Raw genomic sequence first — 25092 nt, 5'->3', positions numbered from 1 at the left:
ACAGTATATATAAAAGTTGAAAAATTGTAATCACGAGCCATGGTTTCAACATTTAAAAGAAAAACGTGTTTTAAAATGCATGCAAGCATAAAACATCAATATCAGTGCATTTGCTTAGAATATATTTTTTGATAATGTAGTAAGTCTCAAAGCATAAATACAAAAAAAAATCACAAAATACCGTAATTTTTGAAAGTACTCAAATTTTCATAGTTTGCAATATGGGTATCAAACGAAGCGAAATTTTACCTGCATTTTCACTGTTTTAGAGTTTTATGAATGAAATACTAAAATTTTCACAATATAAATACCGTATTTTTTTCGAAAATACTTAAATTTCTATGATTTCGCAATATGGGTTCAAACAATTCGTAATTTTGCGTGCATTTTTTTTTTCAAAAAAAACTATAACATTAAAAATGCAGGTAAAATTTTGCTTCGTTTGAGACCCATATTGAAAATTATGAAAATTTTAGTACTTAAAAAATGAGCATTTCATTTCAAATCGTTTGATACCCGTATTGCGAATAATTAAAATTGTGTATTTTCGAGAAAATACGGTATTCTGTGAAAAGTTTAGTATTTCTTACAAAACTTTTAAACCAGTGAAAATGCATTTAAAATTTCGAATCGTTTGATACCCAGATTACGAATTATATAAATTTGAGTATTTTTGCAAAAATACTGTATATTGTTATGTTTATTAATATTTATGCTTTGAAACTTACCATATTATCAAAAAAATATTTTCTAAGAGGAAGCTTTTAAATTCAACATAGTTGGATGGATTTAGTCAATTTTAGAAATATATGAAATATAATTTATCATCCTTAGTCGCCGATAGAATTATCGGAATAACAATAACGATAGATTGTCGTTATCGAACCTTGATAATTTTATCGGTAACAACCTTGATTATTAGACCATCTCGATATTACATTCTTTCAAAAAATAATTTTTAATTTTCAGTGCACCAAGCGTGCAAAAACCATCTCTCATTTTCCCGTCTCTCCAGTTTTTTTTGTCTTTTTTTCCACCTCGATGCTTTTGTTTGACCGCGTTCGATTTTAAATCGGATTGTGGGTGACATTTTCGCTTGCCTTTATGGTGCTGCATGTTGCATTGCTCACTTTGTTTTTTTTTCTCCCTCTGTCGGCCTGCTGCAATTCTATCTGCTCTTGTCTCTCTCGTCCGGGTTGGTGCTTAATAATTCATGAAAAATTTCCGCTTGCCCTACATTCACTGACACCCCGGAGTTGGCTTTTTGGGGGTGACTTTTTTGACAGTGGGGTGTGGGGTGAATGGGGACAAAAAAGAATGTTCAATCGGTTGATTGGTGCAGCTACTTTTTTTTTTTGCTGTAATGGGTTGGGTCTTTTCGATTATGGCTTTGGTGTGGCATTTTAAAGGGGAATTTATGTCCGGAAAAATTGGGAAAAATTTTGCTTGAGCAATTCGATGAAACTGAAATCATTTTAATTACATTTCCATGTTACAGTTCACACAGAAAAACTCCCTCCCACAAACGTTGAAGATCTTAATACTTTTAAAGCTTCACCACAGCCGCAGTCAAATGATGAAGTGCCTTCTTCCCCACGAAGCTATTCAAGCGAATTCCCCCGGGGGAAGGAAAAACTCGTCCAGGTATAATTTAATTAGCCCTTTGGTAACAAAAGTGGCGCAACGCTCCTTCAAAGAACGCGAGCTTTCTTCTTCTTTTCTTTGAAACCGAGAGGCGCTGCGAGCGCGATAAGATTGCTGGGTGTGGTGGGAAAGCTTTTGAAAGTTTTCTCCTTTCAACCCGACCACGGCACTGTTTTCCCGCGCCAGCCAGTGTTGCCAGCCAAAGTTGGAGCAGAAATTTTCTGCGCGCCGTGTCTAATAGTGACGGTTTTTACGCTACAACACGAAACGTTGGCGATTTCGGGAAAGTTTTTATTTCATTTTGAAAATTAGTCGAGATTTCACGTGTAATAAAAGCAGCGAGGGCGTGATGTGCCGATTGTGACTTTGCGAGGAGTGCGATTTCGACGGCAGCAATTCAAAGTTTGAGCAGTTTTTTTTGTTTTGTTTTGTTTTAAGTTTGAGGTAAATTAGCGAAATGAAGTTGTGGCAGTGATAAGCTTTTTAAGGTTACTCTTTCCATAAATTATAAAATATGTTAATGAGTAATGAGTTTTTTAAACTCATTGGAAAGAAGAACCTTAAAAACTTGCTTAATGAGACGTAGCCAATGTTTTTGAAAATGTATTTTTTCAGGGGTCAACTTTGGCTGTGTTTAAAAAAATGACTATTTTTGCATGGTGGCACAAAACGGCATTATAACAGGTGCATTGCCAGGCAGGCGGGCAAACAAGCCAGCACACACGAAAATTTAAAAATATGTTTTTTCTCGGCAGTCCTTGGAGACGTCAACGTGGAAATGGTAATTTTTGGAGGCTAAAAACTTTTTTGCAAAAATTCCTAAAAATATGGTGTCTTTGGGAAAGTTTTTCCAAATTTAACGAAGATCTAAGTTCCTAGAATTGGTGAGAATTTGATAGTTATTGCGCCTTCCACAGGTAAAAAACTGAAACAGCTGCTGTTACCCAGAAATTTTGACGATTTTTCCCACACAAACTTCAAGCTAAAATTTGGAATTTAGCCTAGTGATGGGTCAATATTTAATTTTATAGGATAGCACCGAGTACACTCAGATTTGGACCACCCAAATAAACATAGCAAATCACAGCAGTTTATAGCTCAAAATGTGAAAAACAAGCAAACATTGAAAAAAAATACTGCAATAATATGAAGAAAAAAAAAATAGAAAGACAAAAGAGCAATTCTCTCCAAAACCGGAAATGGATTTTATTTGTATTTTTATATTTGGCTCAAACTTTGTGCGGACCTTCCCTATGAACAAAAGAAAAACAATTTTGTATATACGTAAATATTCCAAAAATCTGTAATTGTTGGCTGAATTTTCTGATCAATTTGGTGTCTTCGGCAAAGTTGATGAGGACTATTCAGAAAAAATAGAAGTTACTAAATTAACATTTTCTCCACATAACCTAAGTTTCCCAAATTACGTGTTTTAGGATTTTTGGTTTTTTTAATAAGTTTTAGGGGACAAAAACCCACAACTTTCTGAACATTTCAAACAATATTTTTAAAAGTGATCACTCATGGTCACCATTTTTAAAAACCGAAAAACTGCAAATATTTCGCCGAAATCAAACTTTCAGAGGCTACAGTCCAGACTCGATTATCCGAAGGCATCGGGAAAATTTCACTTCGGATAATCGAATCACGAAATAGTAGTTTATGCAACAAGTGGCAAAAAGAGGATTTTTTCAGCACGAGTCGTACATTTATCCAATGAGGTTCACCGAGTTGGACAAATACGAAGAGTGTTGAAAAAATCAAGTTTTGCAACGAGTTCCATACAACGTTTTTTGCAATTCCAAAAAACACACACTGAGTAAAATTTTATGTCAAATTTTCATGTCAATAAATCGTTTAAATCAAAAAAAAATTGAAAAGTGTTACTTTTCGAAACAAGTGCTGAAAAGTTCAACTTTTCATCACCCATTTGAGTGCTGAAAAGTAGAACTTTTCAGCATTTATTTTGAAAAGTGTTGCTATTCGATTCTGTTACTTTTGGTACAGAAAAGTAGGCTATTTCGTTGCTCAAGAATGACAGGAAAAGTACATAGTTTCACGACGGAATTGCAAACAAAATATTTTTTCGCTGCCTTATTTTTGATTACCTAGCTTAAATATAACCCCTTAACTACGCTAAAGTAATTTACGCTTTTTAGTCCAAGATGGCGGTGACGAAAAATGAAAAAAACGCATTTTATTATTTAATAAGCAATCAACTATTCAAATTTGACTAAAATGTGGTTGCAGAGCTCGAATTTGATGTTTTAAACAAGAAAAAGAAAAAAAAGAAAAAAAAATTTTTTTTGTTCGTGATTCGATTGTTCGAAGTCCCATGCAAACCTTCGGATAATCGAACTTCGGATAATCGAAACTTCAGATAATCGAACTTCGGATAATCGAAACTTCGGATAACCGAATATCTTAAAAACGGAGCCCTATATAAAAAAAATCTGTATAGTACTTTTTGATTGCAAATGCAATTTAACATTAAAAAATAAGTCAACACATTTTTTGCATGAAATTTAGTTTTTTTTCCCAAAAATTACTATTTTTTTTAAATTATAGCTCGGCGGCAGGTTTTTTGAAAACATTTTAAAACCACCAAATTGACCAGATAATTCACTCAAAAGTTACAAGTTTTTAAATATTACAAAAATTACAAAAAATGAAAAATTGTCGAAATCGTTAAATTTCGTAAAGAAATGCTTAAACTGTTATGGTAGGAAGTCTGAAACTTAACAAGATAAATGAAATAAATTAAAATACAAAAAAATAATAATCACACCGATAAAAACAACATAAGTTTAATATACTTACTCACTCGCGTAAACTTCTTATAAGTTTAAATAGGAATTAGGGAATAGTTTTAAGACTCGGATTTAGGATTAATTTAAATATTGAATTATTTTGTCTCCGTACTCGCTGACGGCTAGATTCGACTGAAACTTTTAATAAATAAAATTGCCTTTTTATACATCAACGATCTCGCACGATCGTTGCGAGTTCATCCCGATCATATTCAATCGGTTTTACCGAACACGGTTAATAATTATTGATATTTTTATCTGGACACTACAATAAATAGAACTTAAGTTGCAAACAATTTCAATGGATTGATTGATTTCAAACAAAACTAATACATTTTTCAAAAACGAATCTTAAAACACCCTTATTTTTTTTACTGGAGTAATTCTCTAGATTTTCTCAAATTATTTCTAGATTTTTTGATTTTTGTTTTGTTTGGTTAAAACTTTGTCAGTAGAATATACAATGGTCCCTAAGTCGAAAGAAGCAATTTAGCTTAATTATTTTTTCCATGCAAGTCTCCTTACAATTTCGTTGGCCAGATTTACAAAGTTGTTACGACAATATATAGAAAATCTGGAAATAGGATTGTACTAATTTGGTTGGACCCAAAATAATCAATTTATATATTTTTTTCTTTTTTTAATTAAAAACATCTTTTAAGCCATAGTGAATGATTTTTTTTCATAATTTTTCAAATGTGTTTAAAAAAAATATTTTTAGACTAAAGCAATCGAAAAGTACCTCACTGATTTTTTTTCTAAAGTGCATCATTTTGAGTTGAAGTCACGTTTTAGCTTACATTTTCGTTTTTTAATACTTCATTAAATGTCACTTTGTCTGTATTTTTCAACCGGAGAAATTTCGAAAACTGTTGGTTCGATTTCAATGCTTTAAAATGAACTTTTGTGAAATTTCTGACCTTTACTATGAAAATATTTTTTAAATTTAAAAATTTGGTCTAAAAAAGAGGAAAAACTTTTTTTTTCAGATAATCTCAGAAGTTATGATTGACTTTAAAATGTTGATATTGTTTTTAAAGATAGTTTTCGAGACATCGTTCGTTTATAAAAAAAATAGGCTAATTAGGTGCCTTAGTATACTCAATTTCACCGATTCGATTTTTTGTGATTCTGTAAATCGGAAACTAACTGATTTTCAAAAATAAATATTTTTATCAAAAAAAAATATTTCTGGAGCCAGATTTTGCACGCTGGATCAAAACAAAGAGAACTGCTCCTCTTGCCAATGATGAGTACAATGCTAAAAAATTTGAATACATTTTCTTGAAATTTAGATAATGTTTTACTTAAGGTCGGAACAGTATTTGTTATGATTTAAAGAAAAATTCAGATCACCTAGTAAAAAAAAATTATAAATTATAAATTATAAGCAAACAAATAAAAAGTGTGTTAAACAAATATTTAAAATTAAATATTTGTTTAAATTTACCTGCTTTTGCTCAAAATTCAAAACCTTTTTTCAAAACATAAAAGGGACGTGCCCTTTCACTTCTTGTTAGAGCTACGAAAAAAAAAAACAACAAGTCAAACTCAATTGCACGGTCAAAATTGGGAACGACATTCGACTTCAGTGAACCCTGTGGTGAAAGTGCAGGGCGATGCAGTCTCGTCGAGGGAAAATGATCAACCCACATATTAGTTACATTGAAAAAATAATAATAAAAAGGTTTAAAAAAATGAAAGCAAATTATCATTGGTTGAATTTAGGCACGTTAATTTTTAACAAAATTATTCAAAATTAAAACACATATAAGCATTAGTCTACCCTGTCATTCTAAATCCCGACCTGACTTTCAAAAGAATTTCCCTTTCTCCCTGTACCGTATATCGAATTTTTCGCTCCTGCCAGAGCAAATAAATTTCAAAACGCAATGTCGTCGACCGACGGGGTGGTGCTGCCAGCCGCAATCATTCTCAATCAGTCGTGCGAACGAGCTTTCGCTGTTCCCATTCAAAGCCAGCGGGAAAGCTCGTAACGGAATCGATTTTGATAGGAGCGGTTATTTTTTTGCTGACTGCAATGCTGGCACGGATTTTATTACTGTCGCCCTTCTAAATTGAGGACACCCAAACCAGCAGTGGTCATTCGCCTGTTTTGGGTGGGGTTATTTTTGGGTACTGCTTAATTTATGTGACGTTTTGCTGTGGTTTTCTAATTTGGAATTTTGGGACAGAGAGTTGAATGAACTTGCTTTCTTTAACTTTTGGATTTGAATTTTCAACAATTGTTTGATGGATTCTGCCCCCATCACTCTCTGTTTCAAATGGGAATCCAATTTCCATCGTCAAGTACCTCAGCTCTGCACTCCAAATGGATTGATCTTTGATGGCAGCGATGTCATCCCACTTGACCTTGTCGTGGGTGGAGGCTGTCTCAAATTCAATATCCCATTTAGGGGTTTCTGGGCGTGGGCAGTGAGGTGCCTCGTGATGTGCCCACCGTAATGGATATCGACTTTCGCACCGCACAAGGCAGACTCTGGATGAAATTCAATCACCAACTTGAAGTGAAGTTTCAATGTTCTGAAACTCCAAACGAGCTGAAAATAGTGTATTTTGAGGAATTCTTTGAAAACAAGTTTCAAATTTAGCTTCAATGTAAACACACCCACGCGATGCGTCAGAAAAAGTCGTCCTCAGTTGTGAACGTCTCCGGGCGGTGTAATTAGATCTAAAAATAACAGCAAAGCAAACCGAAGCAAGGATGTTGAAATGACCTGGATTCGTCACTAGCTGGAGCTTTTTTTCTTGTTTCATGTATGGGGCTGTATGTCAACAACGGTTCTTTGCATATTGAAGTTAGGGAATTTATATAAAATGGGAAATACAAATTGATACCAAAAAGCAATGAAGACAATTGACAAAAACAAGCAAACAAAGTTAAATATAATTTTTAAGAAAAATTCTAAAAGTGTTTATAAAAATGCAGGATTTTTAAAGTGACTTTAACTACACAAAAAATAGAAATAGAAGTTTAATGTTATTTTGGAATCGAAACTAACATTTCAAATGAGCGTAATATTGAATGTTTTTGCCTTTAGAAATGTTAGTCTTGATTTCAAAACTCTCAAAATATTTTTTCAACTGGATCATAAAATTTCACAATTCATTTTTCAATATTGACAAATGGACCATTAGTTTCTGAGATTTTGGCATTAGAATATGTGAAAATATTTGGATGACACTAAAAATACATCAATTATCCCAGTGGTTACCAAATTGTGACCCACAAAAGCCTTCCGTTCGGCCCGCGGGCTAGTTTTGAAATTATTATGGAATCCGGCCTACCCAGGATTCCTAATATTCTCTAGAAATATTAAGAGCATGTTTGCATCTATGAAGAGAAATTATGAAAGTTTATATATTTTTTTTTAATGTGAAATCGCAATTTAATTTTAGTTACTACATTATTTATAGGGATTTGAAAAATCTAAATAAGAGATTGTCTCATTTTTTAAAAGGGCTTATAAAACTCAAAAAGTTTAAAAAGTTAAACGAACGAAAAATATTAAACAACTAGCTTTATTGTAAATTTTTATTTTTTACACACCGATGCCTAAAATGCCGTAAATATCATAAAAATGCCCAACAACTCTACAAATCAGATAAATACTGAGGATTCGGACCAAATTTGAACAGGATCAGAAAATGGGTTTGAAATTACTCAAATTTTCAAATACACGGTAAAAAAAATAGGTCAGAAATGTAGCAGAATGATCCTAAATGGTCCAAAGAATAAAACCTCTTGTTTGGAATTGATGATTTTGTGTTGTAGTCGATTGACAAAAAGTTTCATTGAAATATTGGTCTTAAAAACTAATAAATATGGATTTTGAAGCACTTTTTTCAAGCTTTTTTCCAGCTGAATAAAAAATGTTGTATATTTAATGATAAAATTATGTTTCATTTTAATTTCGTTCTAGTTCGTGTTTTTGAATCCTTGATTTAGTAATTTAATAAAATGACAATAATTTAAAATGTTTTCTTAAATTTAAAAACAAAATACATTTTTAAACATTTTTATAATGAAAAAAAAAACAGATTACTTTCCAAAATAAAAAAAATGTAAAAAGTAAACATAAAAGAATGAAATGGTTTTATTAGAAAAGATGGATGCAGAAGAATAATTTGTTGAATTTTTAAAATTGGAAAACATTACGTTACTTTCAAAAATCAAATGAAAAGGTTGTGCAAAGTTTGTGTTTATATTAAAATTAAAAGAAATCATTGATTCGAAAAAATCTTACAGCTAGAAAAAATTTTTAAGAAAAAATACATAAAATCTTTTTCATCAATAGAACACAGATTTTTGTTTTATTTTTGTCTTGCTTACCAGATTATTTTGTAAAAATATTCATATTTATAAACTCATTCAAATTATTAAAAATTCATTGAAAAGAGAAGCAAAATGATTCTAAAGCTTGAAGGAGAGTTCCATCCAAACATGTTTATAAAACCAAAAAAACAGATTACTTTCCAAAATTCGAAAAAAATCGTGAAAAGTAATCCTAAATAAATTGAAGTAATAAACTAAATGATTTTATTAGGATTGGTTGATGCGGAAGCATATTCTGTTAAAATTTTAAAAATTAGAAAACAATTAGTTACTTTCAAAAATCAAATTAAAAAGTTGGGCAAAGCTTTAGTTTGGATGTTATTTCATAAAAATAATTGAAAAACACAACATTGATTTTTGTTTTGCTTTTAAGATTATTTTGTTACAATATTCTTATCTAAACTCATTTAAATTATAAAACAATATTGATAAGAGAACCAAATGTTTTTAAAGATTAAAAGAAAGTTCAATCCACATATTTTTATAAAACTAAAAAACAGATTACATTCGAAAAATCTAATCTTATCTACATTGAAAAAAAAATCTTTTTACATTGAAAAAAAAGGTGCAAAATGTTTCAAGCTCAAAAGAGAGTTGAATGCAAACATTTTGGTAAAGCCAAAAATTACTTTCCAAAAATCCAAAAACTTGTAAACTTAAAAAGAATTCAAGTATTGAAATGAGTGATTTTATTTGAAAAGAGTGATACTTTTAAAAATCAAATAAAAAAGTTGTGCAAAATTCGAGTTTGTAAAAAAAATCAGCACTCAAACTGTTTAAATTTTACAAGTTTTACGAATTATATACATATAAATATGTGTTGCAGATGCGGCCCGCGATGCTACGGCAAATATTCAAAATTGTCTACGAGGTTCTGGTTGAGGACCACTGAATTATTCCATTTCTTTTTCTTCGCATTAATTCAAAAGCAATAAGTCCAATTTTCAACGTCTTTCATTGGAAGTTATCTAAACTTTTCGAAAATAATATTGGACAATCATGGATATTTTCTTTAAATAAAAAACACGGGAATTTTTCAATTTCAATTTAACTTTAACAGCTTATATCTTGAAACATTATCAAAAAACCTGTTGAGTACTTCTAGATTGCAGATTTGATTTTACATTTAAAACTAAAGTAAAAAGAAATTTTCGGCATTTTTTTATTTTTATTTTCTTAAAAAAACAACTTCTCTGTATGCTTGAATATGAAACATAAGGATTTCGGAAAATTTAATTTTGTAAATGAAGAAACAATCTATCAGAACTTAAAGAATATTTTTTAAAAATTTTATTTCGGGCTGAAATTGCTAATTGAATGAAAAGTAAAATCAAAATATCCATTGGTTGGAAACTAGCTGTTTGGTAAATCTACCAATTTTCCCGTCTTTTTGAACGAAAAAAAAGTATATGACAATATTCCCTGTTTTTTAAATAAAATATAAAAAACAGCCAGTTTTAATTTGTTTAACTGAGTTGATCAATTAAATATCATGTGTTTTTTTATCGGGAAAGGTTATTGCTGAAAACTTATTATTAATAATAATAATATATTTTTCATTAAACTGAGAATAAAATTTGTTTATTAAGCTAAACATGACCTTTTATTTATTTCCTTTTGCAAGGATCTTTAGAAAAAAAATTAAAACAGAATAATAAGCAGTTGCAAACATTCAAGAGTGTTCCATATCACCCCACCTGTCCCCCAGAATAACAAACATTCCAAGAAAAAGCATTCCTGGGAAAACGAGATAGCAGAGAAAAGCGAAAAAAAAGCCCAAGGAGCAATAACGGCGATCCTAAACAAACAAAACGCGCACCAGGGCCAGATTCAATCATTTAGCCGCAGCAAATGTGGTGTATTTCTTCGTGCTTTTTTTTACTCCCGGAGGAGAGGAAAAAAAGGCCCTCCTCAAAGACAGGATATGAGAAAAATCCCGGAAAAGGCACGATCCGACCATCATCATTTTTTCAAGTCATTCCGTGTTTAAGCCAGATGAGGAATTTCAGCGGAAGTCGGGCTTGCAACTGAGAGCTTCCGGGATGGGTGGAAATGAAAAGTTGGTGGAATTTGTACGGCTTCGGTTTTGATTTCAATTCTTATAGCAAGAAATCTTCGTTAAGTTTGTCGAACAATATAATACACAGACTTCATTTCCTGATAACTTTGTTCTCATACTTTATGGTATCTGAAAGTTTCTTCCTTTCCTATCAGACCAGCTCCGGAGGTGTTTGGTCAGTTTCATCAGCTCTGGGCAGTAATTTAAAAAGTCGAAGATCACTATCGCAGATTGCCTCGAGCAAAAAGAAAAAAGTTTTTGTTTGACGAAACATAAAGAAAACAAGCAAACTTTTGGCCTCTTCCAAGCTCACCCATTTCAACGAAATAAAATAACACAAGCAAATAAATCGAAAACAAATATCCGCTCACAATTTTGGCGAAACAATGGGATAGAGTCGTCCGAACGAACAGAAAGTTACAGGAGAGAACTGTTTACTTGCCCTTCGAATGCTTCCAGCGGTAGGTTCGCGTGAACTGGGAAGTGTTTATTGGAGGAAGTTCAATCGTTTGAAAATGGTTCGGGATTGCTAAAAGTTTCAATGCAATAAAGAAACCGATCAATTGAAAATTGAACAGTTAATTCAAAAATAAAATTTAGTTTAAGAATTTCAAAAATCTTGACCAGGCCTCTTCCGTCAATCCAAAACCAGCAAAGTCTATTCTTCCTCCCGCTCATCACCGGTCATCACATCGTGCCGATGATCGATAAACCTGCAATTTCTTTCTCGAATGAGCACAATTATTCTTAAGCCTGCACCAAATCCTCCCCTCGTGGAGGTTGAACCAAACTGACGCAACCGAAATCGACGACGAGGACAACGACCACTACCGAGAAGTAGAAGAAGACGATTCAGCTCACTCGTCCGGAAGATCCTTCCGCAGTAATCACTCAATTCGTGCCCCCAGTAATCCCACATAATCCGCCCTTCTGGACCACCCACCCACACACACATTCACGCATACGGAGGTGAGCACAAAAACAACAACATTAACATGGCGATTTTCCACGGTGGAAATGGGGTCAGTGGAGCGATTTTTGACCGAGGCTTGACCTGACAAATGGGAACGTGATGGAGATGTGACAAGGCAGTTAGTGACTCAAAATTTTTTGTTTGTTTTGCACCACACAGCTAAAAAAGTAGTAATCCAGCTGCATGTAAAAGGCGTGGGTGTAAAATAAATATTGCATTATTTTATGAAATTCTATGTAATATTACACCCTGAAATAAGTAGCCCATCAGTATGGGAAACCTACTTGACCGAAATGTCAAGCATATATATGCGTTTATCCTTACAGCTTAACATCGGTCTGGTGGCTTAGTGGGCTAAGGCGCCAGTCCTTACTGTAGGTGCTGGGTTTGAATCCCGTCGCTTGCAACTTTTTTTTTGTGTTTGCCAAAATTATACATGCAGTGTGTAATATTAAGTGTTTATTTTGACGAAGGTGATGTGCATGCTTTTGCATGCGATTTTACCATCGGATTTTTTGCTGTGCAAACTATTGTCACATCTCTATCACAGACTTTTTTTAATAAAAAACTATATAATTATAGTGGGTCTCGTGGCGCAGGGGTAGCGGCTTCGGCTGCCGATCCCGATGATGCTATGAGACGCGGGTTCGATTCCCGCCTTATCCACTGAGCTTCTATCGGATGGTGAAGTAAAACGTCGGTCCCGGTTTCTCCTGTCTCGTCAGAGGCGCTGGAGCAGAAATCCCACGTTAGAGGAAGGCCATGCCCCGGGGGGCGTAGTGCCAATAGTTTTTTCATATAATTATAATGTATGAACACGACTTAATCTCGATTCCCCACCCGGAAAATTCTCAAGATTCTCCTCCTCCCACAAATCACCAATCATTTCACCGTCATCTAACACGTTTTATCTATGTTTTTCCTCAACTCTGGTTCCGCAGATAACAAATCAATACTGGCCAACTCGGCCAACTCGGACTGGAAGCGGCTGTGGCTGGAAACGGGCCAGCTGGTGGCGGGCGGTGGCAGTGGGAGTGGTGGCAGTGAAACAACCAGCCGGACGGCATCGGCCGTGGCCGGCAACGGTGGCATCGGGGTGGTCAGCGCCGGGATCGGCAGCCCCCGGACGGACAATCACCTCGACAGCAGTGACTCGGCGCTGCTCGATGATGGGGAGGTGAGTGAAAAAATATACATATTATATAAAATATTCTATAAGTTTCTTGCAAAATTGGTGTCTCTAGCAAAGTTGTAAGCAATAATAAGAAAAAAAGGTGTAAATATACCCCCAAAAAAACTAAACCAACTTTCGTAGATTTTAGCAAAAACTGCATTTTTGAAAACATAACTCCACGTCATTTCAACCGATGTGTGCTTTTTGGACGCAAATAAAATGTGATTAGTTCAGGGCTTTTAGAGAAAAATGTGTTGTTGTTTAAAAAATCAACCATAATATTGATCATAAGGTCGTATGAAAACATAAAATGCTGTTTTGGAAATATCGACATCACCATTGAGCGATGTACAGTACTTGTTCGGTAACTGGGTTGATCGAAAAGTGACGAGATGATCATCGATGCATTATATTTGCTCAGCAAAAATAAAAAATGCAGGTAACTCAAAAATATTTCCAGGCAACACCCTTAAAATTTCCTTTGAATAGACGTGAAAATTCATGAAAAGCTAGTTTTTTTGCTCTTTCATGAAATAATTTGGTGCATTTACTGACCCCTCGATCATTTAGCGTTGTCCTTATTTTTTGACGTTTATCTGCTTTTTAACTGTGCTAGAGCACCATGCTATAAAAACAGCCCAGTTAAACAACACCCAATTACCGAACAAGTACTGTACTATGGGTAATTCTCTACCAACTCACACGAAATCGGGAAAACTTGTCCCGACCCCTCTTCGATTTGCGTGAAACTTTGTCCTAAGGGGTAACTTTTGTCCCTGATCACGAATCCGAGGTCCGTTTTTTGATATCTCGTGACGGAGGGGCGGTACGACCCCTTCCATTTTTGAACATGCGAAAAAAGAGGTGTTTTTCAATAATTTTCAGCCTGAAATGGTGATGAGATAGAAATTTGGTGTCAAAGGGACGTTTATGTAAAATTAGACGCCCGATTTGATGGCGTACTCAGAATTCCGAAAAAAACATCGAAAAAACACTAAAAAAGTTTTAAAAATTCTCTCATTTTCCTTTACTCGACAGTAAAAAATTTTGGTACACGTCATTTTATGGGAAATTTAATGTTATTTTCTAATCTACAGTGATCCAGAAGGGTAATTTTTTTCATTTAGAACAACATTTTTCATTTTAAAATTTCGTGTTTTTTCTAACTTTGCAGGGTTATTTTTTAGAGTGTAACAATGTTCTACAAAGTTGTAGAGCAGACAATTTCAAAAATTTTGATATATAAACATATATATATAAACGAGTTATCGCGATTTTACGAAAAAAAAAGTTTTGAAAAAGTTACTTTTTGCGTTTCCCTTATTTTCGTCGTCCGTGTCTGTCGCGGGTGACCATGAACGGCCATGATCGAAGACGACCAACTTTTTTAAAACTTTTTTTCGTAAAATCGCGATAACTGATGATGTTTATAAGCAAACCCCTTATGTCTATATCAAATTTTTTGTAAAAAATCTGCTCTACAACTTTGTAGAACATTGTCACACTCTAAAAGATAACCCTGCAAAGTTAGAAAAAACACGAAATTTTAAAATCAAAAATTTTGTTTTAAATAAAAAAAATGACCCTTCTGGGTCAATGTAGATTCGAAAAGTACATTAAATTTCCCATAAAATGACGTGTTCCAAAAATTTTTACAGTCAAGTAACGGAAAATGAGAGAATTTTTAAAACCTTTTTAGTGTTTTTTTCGATGAAAAATACGTTTTTTCGGAATTCTGAGTACGTCATCAAATCGGGCGTCTAATTTTACATAAAAGTTCCTTTGACACCAAATTTCTATCTCATCACCATTTCAGGCTGCAAATTATTGAAAAATACATCTTTTTTCGCATGTTCAAAAATGGAAGGGGTCGTACCGTCCCTTCGTCACGAGATATCAAAAAACGGACCTCGGATTCATGATCAGGGACAAAAGTTACCTCTTAGGACAAAGTTTCACGCAAATCGAAGAGGGGTCGGGGCAACTGCTGTGTGAGTTGGCGGAGAATTACCCATATACTTATTAGGCACAAAATTTAACGTAACGTGGTACCGAAAAAGTAAACGTCGCTGAAATTTTCAAGTTGTCACAGTTTTAATGATATTTTCAAAAAGTGTCCTGTATCCTTATATCCTTTTAATGAAACCGTTTTTTTTTTCTATATATTTTGTGTAAAATTTTGCGAGATAGCCGATATAAATGTTTTAACACTCTTTGGTCTCGAAACATGATTTTCGACACATCAAGCATTTTTTTTTTTTTTTTGATCCTATATATTTAATTAGTTTTCACCCTAACACGGCGTTCGTCACCCTAATTGCCCAGCAAAATAAAGGGTCTAATTATTTTGAAAAAGGATCCCGCGTCAAATTTTGGACATGTTCGGACACATTTGTCATGTCGTGCTGTTTTCGTGAGAAATTGCTGTTTACTTTCATTAACCCTCTACAACCCAACCCCACCTCTAGATGGGCTTTGATTTAAAAATTAGTCAAAAATCGATTTTTCAACCAATTTTTGAACTCTTGAAATAAAAAAAAATTAGGGTTGGAAGTTTGACTTCTTTTTGTGACTTTGCCAGAATTTGTTTATTTTTTTTTTGTGGTAAACCAGACTTTGCCTCTACGCAGTTTCTACAATACAAATGATAATGGTGCCATTCTATGGTAAAAAATTAAAAAAAAACAAGCAAAAAAGTGAAAATGTGGCTGTTACAACATAAGAAAAAATTTAAAGGGTAAATGTAATGAAAGGAGGTGAAAAAATATGCCAAACACTATCAGAAACAATCATTAAATAAACAAGATAAATGTTAAAATACTTAAAATAAAATATGAAAAATATAAAACATAAGATGTAAACTTTATCGTAAAACAAAAAAATATCAAAATGAGGAGCGGCCGTGGCTGACTGGTTACGGTGTTCGCTTTGTAAGCGAATGGTTCTGGGTTCGATTCCCATCTGCTCCCAACGAGAAAGTTAAGTACTTAGAATTTGAAATGATGAATATGAACGAAAAATCAAAGTCGCTCAAGGCGGGGTTCGATCTCCCGTCCTTTGGGTTGGTAAGCAAAAATGCTAACCACTAGGCCATGACGACTTGGTAAGCTTGGACTGGAATTAGGAATACTGTTACAGAGAGCGAGTTGTGGCGCTATAACCACGGCAAATAGTGTCCAGGGCATTCGTGGAAATACAATGTCCCATCCCAGAGGGTCCCGGAGTACCAAACCTTCTTAGCATGGTGCTCCCAACGAATATAACCAAATCTCGGAGCGTATGGTGGTGTGTCCCCACGCTTCTTCCTCCCCTGTCGATTCAGAATTGTGTTGTTGTTCGAACACTCAGTGCTCAAATTCAACCCAATTACGAGTCATCTCTGCGATACGGCTTTACGCAGTAGGCCTGGCCGCTTTAACGCTTGTGATGTTTCAATGCATTCAGATGCAATGGCGCACTACAAATGTTAATAAATGACAAGAAGAGTGCTAGGCGTCATCTAACCTAAGGCACTCTCCAGGATCCCTTCGAAAGATTGGCTGCGTTAGGGTCTGATTAGATTAGATTAGAAACAAAAAAATCTCAAAATGACCTCCTAAACAAGGGAAAAATTAAAAATTATGAAAAAAAATTGAACAGTAGAAGGTTAAAAAAATGTTTGGCTTTAAGTTTCAAACGGTGCATTGCATCAAACGATTTGAACTTGTTTTCTTTTATCATGTTTGAGTCAAATATATGAAGTAGGGGAATTATGCCCCTTTTCAGCCTATTTCTATTATCGGCCTATCAGCACTTTGATAATGAATTACACATTTCATAAAGTGTTTTTGACTGTTCCAAAGTAATGAATAGTTCAAATAAAAGTGAGCAAGCAACTCTCCATTGTTGATACATCTTAAAATGTTGATTTTATAGCAGAAAACGGTAAAAGTGATGAGAATTGGTCGAACGGCTTAGAGTGATTAAAATGGGTATATTTCCCCTATTCTGGATAAAAAAAATATATTTTTTCTCTTTTTGACTCAAAAAATTCTTTTTTTTTTTCATACAAAAAAAAATTTACAATGCGGAAAACAGTTCAGTAAAAAATGCGTAAATTTTTAGGGGTGAATTTTTGTTAAATGTCCTCACTATCACAGTCAATGTTGCCAACAATTTATCAGAAAGGCACAGATTTTTTTTATTAACTATCCTTTTTTGAATGAACAGAAGGGTGACAAGAAAAAATGACAATTATGGATAGTCTCAAAAGATACCGTCAGTGGGGGTGACTATGGGTCAAAAAACGATACACCTCTCGTAATTTCTTTATAACAAAAAGAATTCAAATGACATCGAAAATCTTTTATCATAGAATTGTTCTTAGATAGTTTATAGCCATTTTCCCAAAATATGGTGTAATTTGATGGACTCTACCTTAAATGACAATCGATTGAAAATTGACCCAATCTCACCCCTTAGAGGGGAGAGGGAAACTTAAATGATGCTCAAATACAACGATATGGTAAAAACAAGTCATCCAACAGAGTTTCTTGTTCATATTGACATGCTAAAATGTTTGGAGTAGAGATTTTCAAACATTTTAGTACTTTTTGATATTGGCCTAAAACGTACCTCAATTTTAGACAGCTGCTTAAATGACAGGATTTGTTCTAGGAACGAGATATTTTGAGCAAAGTCATCTTAAGGTACAACCCTTTTAACAGAATTTAGTTTCATTTGAAAGTACCTGAGAAATGGTAAAATCCGTACAAAAATACTTTAACCCAATCTCACCCCCAGACCCAATGTCACCACCACTGATGGTACAGGGTACCCCCTAACTTTATTTTGGCAAAAATAATAGCTTTATCATTTTTGAGTCAAACCGATTAAGATTTGGGGGTCCCGACGATGAAGTAAGTCGGCTTAAAACATGTAGTATTGAAAAAACTGTTAACTTAAAAATCCACAATAAATCAGCCGGCCATATTCTAAAACGATGTGACGATGTTGCCTCATACATTTTTGTGAATTTTCAAACTTCAACGATCTATAGGGACCCTGAAAACTTATTCGATTTGACTAAATATTGGCAGACTTTTGTTTACCTAAGGGCTCTTAATATCTTAATATCTATTTATTATTGTCACTGTAATGGACAGCTACCAAAATTGTATGAAGACGTGCATGGACGTACTTATTGTGCAAAATGCCTTCTTTGTTCATGTGGAAACCAATCTAAATTTAAAACAAAATCAAAAAAACGAATATTTTTTTTTCATAATAGCCATTTTCAACATTTTCCAACCACCTCTTACATTTGAAATGGTCTGAAATAGTAGTTTATGCAAAACGGTGCAAAACGGGAATTTTTCCAGCACGAGTCGTACATTTATCCAACGAGGTTCACCGAACCATAAATAACAGAATCGAATAGTATCACTTTTCAAAATATGAAAAGTCATATTGACCCTTGCACTGTTACTTGGATTTGGCCCGCACTATTCTCTCGCACTTTTGACAAAAAGAATTGGAAAAAAACTAGGCAACCAGTAGTTGTTTATTTACATTTGAGCAATTCTCTACGAAATCGGTCTTTTTTCTTCAATTTTAATTTTTGTATTTTTTAATCCGGCTGAAACTTTTTTGGTGCCTTCGGTATGCCCAAAGAAGCCATTTTGCATCATTAGTTTGTCCATATAATTTTCCATACAAATTCGGCAGCTGTCCATACAAAAATGATGTATGAAAATTCAAAAATCTGTATCTTTTGAAGGAATTTTTTGATCGATTTGGTGTCTTCGGCAAAGTTGTAGGTATGGATACGGACTACACTGGAAAAAATAATACACGGTAAAAAAAAATTTGGTGATTTTTTTATTTAACTTTTTATCACTAAAACTTGATTTACAAAAAAACACTATTTTTATTTTTTTTTATTTTTTGATATGTTTTAGAAGACATAAAATGCCAACTTTTCAGAAATTTCCAGGTTGTGCAAAAAATCACTGACCGAGTTATGAATTTTTTAATCAATACTGATTTTTTCAAAAAATCGAAATTTTGGTCGTAAAAATTTTTCAACTTCATTTTTCGATGTAAAATCAAATTTGCAATCAAAAAGTACTTTACTAAAATTTTGATAAAGTGCACCGTTTTCAAGTTATAGCCATATTTAAGTGACTTTTTTGAAAATAGTCGCAGTTTTTCATTTTTTAAAATTAGTGCACATGTTTGCCCAGTTTTGAAAAAAATATTTTTGAAAAGCTGAGAAAATTCTCTATATTTTGCTTATTCGGACTATGTTGATACGACCTTTAGTTGCTGAGATATTGCAATGCAAAGGTTTAAAAACAGGAAAATTGATGTTTTCTAAGTTTCACCCAAACAACCCACCATTTTCTATCGTCAATATCTCAGCAACGAATGGTCCGATTTTCAATGTTAATATATAAAACAATTGTGAAATTTTCCGATCTTTTCGAAAAAAATATTTTTGGAATTTTCAAATCAAGACAAACATTTTAAAAGGGCGTAATATTGAATGTTTGGCCTTTGTGAAATGTTAGTCTTGATTTGAAAATTCCAAAAATATTTTTTTCGAAGGGATCGGAAAATTTCACAAATGTTTCATATATTAACATTGAAAATCGGACCATTAGTTGCTGAGATATTGACGATAGAAAATGGTGGGTTGTTTGGGTGAAACTTAGAAAACATCAATTTTCCTGTTTTTAAACCTTTGCATTGCAATATCTCAGCAACTAAAGGTCGTATCAACAAAGTCCAAATAAGCAAAATATAGAGAATTTTCTCAGCTTTTCAAAAATATTTTTTTCAAAACTGGGCAAACATGTGCACTAATTTAAAAAAATGAAAAACTGCGACTATTTTCAAAAAAGTCACTTAAATATGGCTATAACTTGAAAACGGTGCACTTTATCAAAATTTCAGTAAAGTACTTTTTGATTGCAAATTTGATTTTACATCGAAAAATGAAGTTGAAAAATTTTTACGACCAAAATTTCGATTTTTTGAAAAAATCAGTATTGATTAAAAAATTCATAACTCGGTCAGTGATTTTTTGCACAACCTGGAAATTTCTGAAAAGTTGGCATTTTATGCCTTCTAAAACATATCAAAAAATAAAAAAAAATAAAAATAGTGTTTTTTTGTAAATCAAGTTTTAGTGATAAAAAGTTAAATGAAAAAATCACCAAATTTTTATTACCGTGTATTATTTTTTTCCAGTGTAGTCCGTATCCATACCTACAACTTTGCCGAAGACACCAAATCGATCAAAAAATTCCTTCAAAAGATACAGATTTTTGAATTTTCATACATCATTTTTGTATGGACAGCTGCCGAATTTGTATGGAAAATTATATGGACAAACTAATGATGCAAAATGGCTTCTTTGGGCATACCGAAGGCACCAAAAAAGTTTCAGTCGGATTAAAAAATACAAAAAAAATCGAATGACCGAAATCCTAGAGAACTGCTCATTTCCAGTCGCAGTTTCCACCAAACTGGACATTCGCACTTCAAAATTGCGATTGACAGCTTAACATTAAACGAGCAACATCGGCTCGCTTTGAACATTTTTTAAGGATTTTTTTTTAATTTCCCAAGGCAGTTTGACAAGTTGCATTTTTTTTTTCAATTCAATTCGGTTTTATTTGTGAATAATCAATTTACAGTTGCAGTTCCGCGAGTCGTGGCTGAATTTCTGGCAACGGTGCAATGCGCTACGTCCGTCGGGTTCTTGGTGTAAAACCGTCCAGTGTCTCAGTCCGCCGCAGATCTTGGATCTTGACGGTGCCGCGGTCGAAGTACAACAGGTACAGGGTGTGTGTACCTGTGACTGTTGTCTTTTGCGAGAGCAGTTTTATCTCCCGTGGATTTATTCCGGCGTTCGAGAGGTGTCGCTTCAGGTCGGCGATCGGACGGTCTTGGTAACCCTGCAAGACGACCTTAACAGGGGGCTTCTCTGGGTCGTATGTGTAGAAGTAGAAGTTGCTACGCTTCAGTTCTTCAAGCACCAGGTCGAAATCTTTTCTGTTCAGTGTGATCACTTGCACTGCCGACTTACCGATTTTCAGACAATATCCGAGGCCTTCCAGCAACTCGTCAACATCGTCCGCCAACGTGTCCAAAACAAAAATTGGAGGTGGTCTTCGTTCCGTTGGAGAATTGTTCTTTTTTGACGTCGGCACTTTTTTCCGTGCACGACCATCATCGTCGTCGTCGTCGTCGGTAGTGCTGCTACCGTCGGTGTTGCTGTTTTCTTCGTCGTCGCTCATCATCTGGCACGGCGTGTTTTCTAGAACAAACTTATCAGGAAAAAATAGTCATCGCTACTTTCAAATGTGTCTTATAGGAAATTTTATCAGCTTTTCAATGCTTCTAAGAGCGAAATGTTTCATCGGAAAATTTCTGAGATATCTCTATTTTTAGGTTTTTGGTTTTAAATTCCTTTATTATTTATTGGAAACTTTATACAAACATTCAGAAAACTTATCAAATGATGTGTTTCATGTGTCATTTACTCATCAAAATGTGCAAAATAAGACAAGAAACAACTTTGTAGAAGGTTGCAAACCGCTAAACATTTTGAATATTATGTTTTGCCTGAGTTTTTGAATATATGGGATTTATTCAGACATTAAAATCTTAAAACAGTGTAAAAATATATTTTTTACAAGAATTATTAGATTATTGCATATTTTTGTGTGCACGTGTCTGCTCTGATTTAGCTTGTTAAATCGAAACTTTGGCAGATTTGTGATTGTTAATGGTATTATTTAATTTTAATGAATAAATTTGATATTTTCTTAAGCAAACATTAATCAAAAACATAAATACAAATATGATTAAAAATGGAAAATGTACTACATATTACTGCTGCCAGCTTCAAAAGTCATATCTTCATGAGTATAAAATAAAGATAATTTTTTATAAAATGTTTTCTGTTGAAAATGCACTTAAAAGTAGCAGAAAAACTCGAGTCTTCCAATTCAGAATGCTGAAAACACCGTCACAAACTTTTTTTTTGTTTGAACAAAAATTAAATATTAGTTTTATAAAAAAATCAAAAAGAAACATTTTTTCCAAACTATTTGAACAAAAATCAAGAAATATTTATTTTTTAAGATGAGATTGAAGATGAGAGTTTTATATAATTCTAAAATATTGGTAATTCCTTGATCATTTTATACAAAAAAAAACTAAAACAATCATTTCATACTAATGAAAAGTATTTCTCCTAAAGCTTGCAACAGTATTTTGCAGTTTAATTTCGAGTATTAAACATGTTTTTTATCCATGCAACTGGTTAATGTTTGATTAAGGAAGTATGATATTTATTCATACAAATCTTGTACCCCATCAATCTCAAACCTGTGAAAATTTTGGTTGTATCAGCTAATTCCAAGCTGAATCAGAGCAGTCCGGTGTTATTTGTACACAACAATTATGTAATAATCTATTTGTTCTTGTAAAAATAATATTTTAATGCGGTTTTATGATTTTAATTTCTGATTTAATCACACATATTAAAAAAAATCTGTTAAATCTTCATTTTCAACATGTTTAGCGGTTTGCAACCTTCTACAAAGTTGTTTCTTGTCTTATTTTGCACATTTTGATGAGTAAATGACACATGAAACACATCATTTGACAAGTTTCCTGGACTGTTATTTAAAAGTTTCCAATAAATGATCAAGGATTTTAAAACAAAAAACTTAAAATAGAGATATCTCAGAAATTTCCCGATGAAACATTTCGCTCTTAGAAGCATTGGAAAGCTGAGAAAATTTCCTATAAGACACTTTTGAAAGTAGCGATGACTATTTTTTCTCCTTAAGGTTGCCCGTGACGCCGTGTCTGGAACTCGTTCCTGATGGGGATGTTGGCGGATGTTGATGTGCCACTGGTCGTGGCACCGGAAGTACCGGAACGGGTTCGCACTGGTGATCTTGGGACATATCCAGGATGTAGTAACTTTTTGTCGATGCCTTCAGCGCTGACGCTCCCCTGCGCGATGGCGGCCGACACGGCGTATTCCAAAAAAAGTAAAAAAAAAATTGGATATAATTTTTTTGACTTCTAAATTTCCCACAAATTTTGTTCTGGCACCAAATCTATTAAAAGATCTTTTTTTTTTCAAGTAGACTGCCAAAATTTTATGCAGACCTGTACGGACGAATAAATTATGCAAAATGGCTGTTTTGGTCAACGAGAAGGCCTCCAGAAAGTTATAGACAAATCAAATACAAGTAGAACGCTGTTCTGGTTTTCAGGAAGAATTGCTCCAACCAAATTGTTTCAAGAGTGGGTCCATAAATTTAACAATTTCAAAAGAAGAACATTTCCAAACATAAATCAAAAATTAAATTTTGATTATTTAACGATTTTTATTTTCTAGACGTAAGTCTGAAAACATTAAGTGAGCTACATAACATTTATAAAAAATATTCCTATCATGCTATTGCTATTGTTGCTATCAAAATGTGAGAAATTACAAAGTCTTAAACAAACTATTCACGCAACAAAACATTTAAAAACAAACAAATATTGCATGGTGAAAACTCCTAAAGCAATTTGTTCTGTTCGATTCGGCAAACAACCACACTCACATCTCAGTATTGAACTTAATCATCAGTTCACAACAAACTCACACAATGTTCAATTTAAACTTTCCTGCAAGCGATTCGGCCAGCAAAGCTGACACAGTTTCGGCCTCATTAGTGGGGTGCCACTCATCGTGTGTGCTGCCCATCTGCAGCGCCCAGTTTGCTCAACTTTTCCGGTACCATCAAAGGTCCGAACGCACGTAAATTTCCCGCAAAACGAGCCCAGGAAAATTGCAATGTGATATCCCGTTGAGGCAGTTGAAAAAGTTTGTCCCCCCCACAGGCAGGACTATGGTCGGTCGAGATGTAGTCATCAAATTAAGCAACGTGGCTCGTAATGGTCGAACTTTTGATAAATTTTCGGAAACAGATTTGCAGAAATTTAGAAAAATTACAATAGTTGAACAAGTACGCATGGAAACATGTTACGATCACCAAAGTGGGAACAATATGAGCCCAAACCCCTTCTTGAGTGGTCACTGTCATATCCGTTCCGAGGTCATTCCTGGGATGCATTCTGAACGCAAATATGGGCTCAATTCAAACTGTAATTGTGGGTGACAAAGCTCTCTCTCTCTCCTTTCCCTCGCTACGATCGGTAGAAGAACAAGCTAAAATTGGGCAAAAGTTCGGCCACTGGCCAAGGTCCCACTCTGCCTGTTTGCCAAACAAGGCAAGAGTGCACTCTCGGCCCAGTAAATGAAACACAGTCGATGGACACTCCTTCATGCGTGCAGAAGCTCGGGTCTAGGAAAAGTTGACTTTTTCCAGGAAGATGCAGGGAAGACACTGAGGGAAATTTTGGAATTTTAATTAATTAATGGACTCAGATTTCTAACTCATTAAAAAGACTAATCAACAATTAAAATAAACTATTCAACTCATCAACTAATAAACGATGGAATTTTGGACTCTTTCCCTCCGTGCCTCATCAAAAGGACATCTCCGAGCTCGGCAGGACACCGATGCTTTCCCGGGCCTCGGGTTTGTTCCGTCCCTTTCGTTGCGCCCAGACCAAACTACTGTCCTCCACTGAACCAGTTTTGGTCATGCCATTTTATGCGGGCAGCAGCAGTGTCCAGTTTGTTGCGGTTAACCGAAAAAGCCCAGTCACCACCAATATGTTTGTGAAAATGTGTTTTACGTACTTGCAAATTTCCTGGGAGCCCCCCCCTGGGTTGCACTTTGGGTGTGCGAGGGGTTGAATGTCAGAGGAGACGGGGGTTTGATTGAAATGTGCAATGCATAAAACTATGCCAGAGTTTGCGAGAGCTCATGTTGGCTTGAGGTTTGTCTGTGCAATTCGGCAGAAAGGAACTTTTTGCTGGAATGTAAATTTAGGTTTTCTATTGAGAATCTGGAAAGAGAAGCTTTGGAATTTGACTCTAGGAAATACAATCCATTGTACAATTATTCTATAAAGCGCAATTTACCTATTTTCACAAATAGTTCTACCCCA

The 25092-nt window shown here is 34.1% G+C and overlaps 1 protein-coding gene across 1 annotated transcript in view; it reads left to right on the top strand.

Annotated features, from left to right (window-relative positions):
• LOC120430411 (uncharacterized) overlaps positions 1 to 25092 on the top strand; it is a 216976-nt gene that overhangs the window by 185876 nt on the left and 6008 nt on the right. The window contains exon 2 of the mRNA XM_052711409.1: positions 12785 to 13020. Coding sequence (XP_052567369.1) covers positions 12785 to 13020 — 236 coding nt within the window. The remainder of the gene's footprint in view (positions 1 to 12784; positions 13021 to 25092) is intronic.

Source organism: Culex pipiens, unplaced genomic scaffold (genome assembly GCF_016801865.2).
Source record: "Culex pipiens pallens isolate TS unplaced genomic scaffold, TS_CPP_V2 Cpp_Un0007, whole genome shotgun sequence".
Classification (NCBI taxonomy): Eukaryota; Metazoa; Arthropoda; class Insecta; order Diptera; family Culicidae; genus Culex; species Culex pipiens.
Note: the sequence above shows the minus strand (reverse complement) of the source record. Positions and strands in the feature narration are given on the sequence as shown.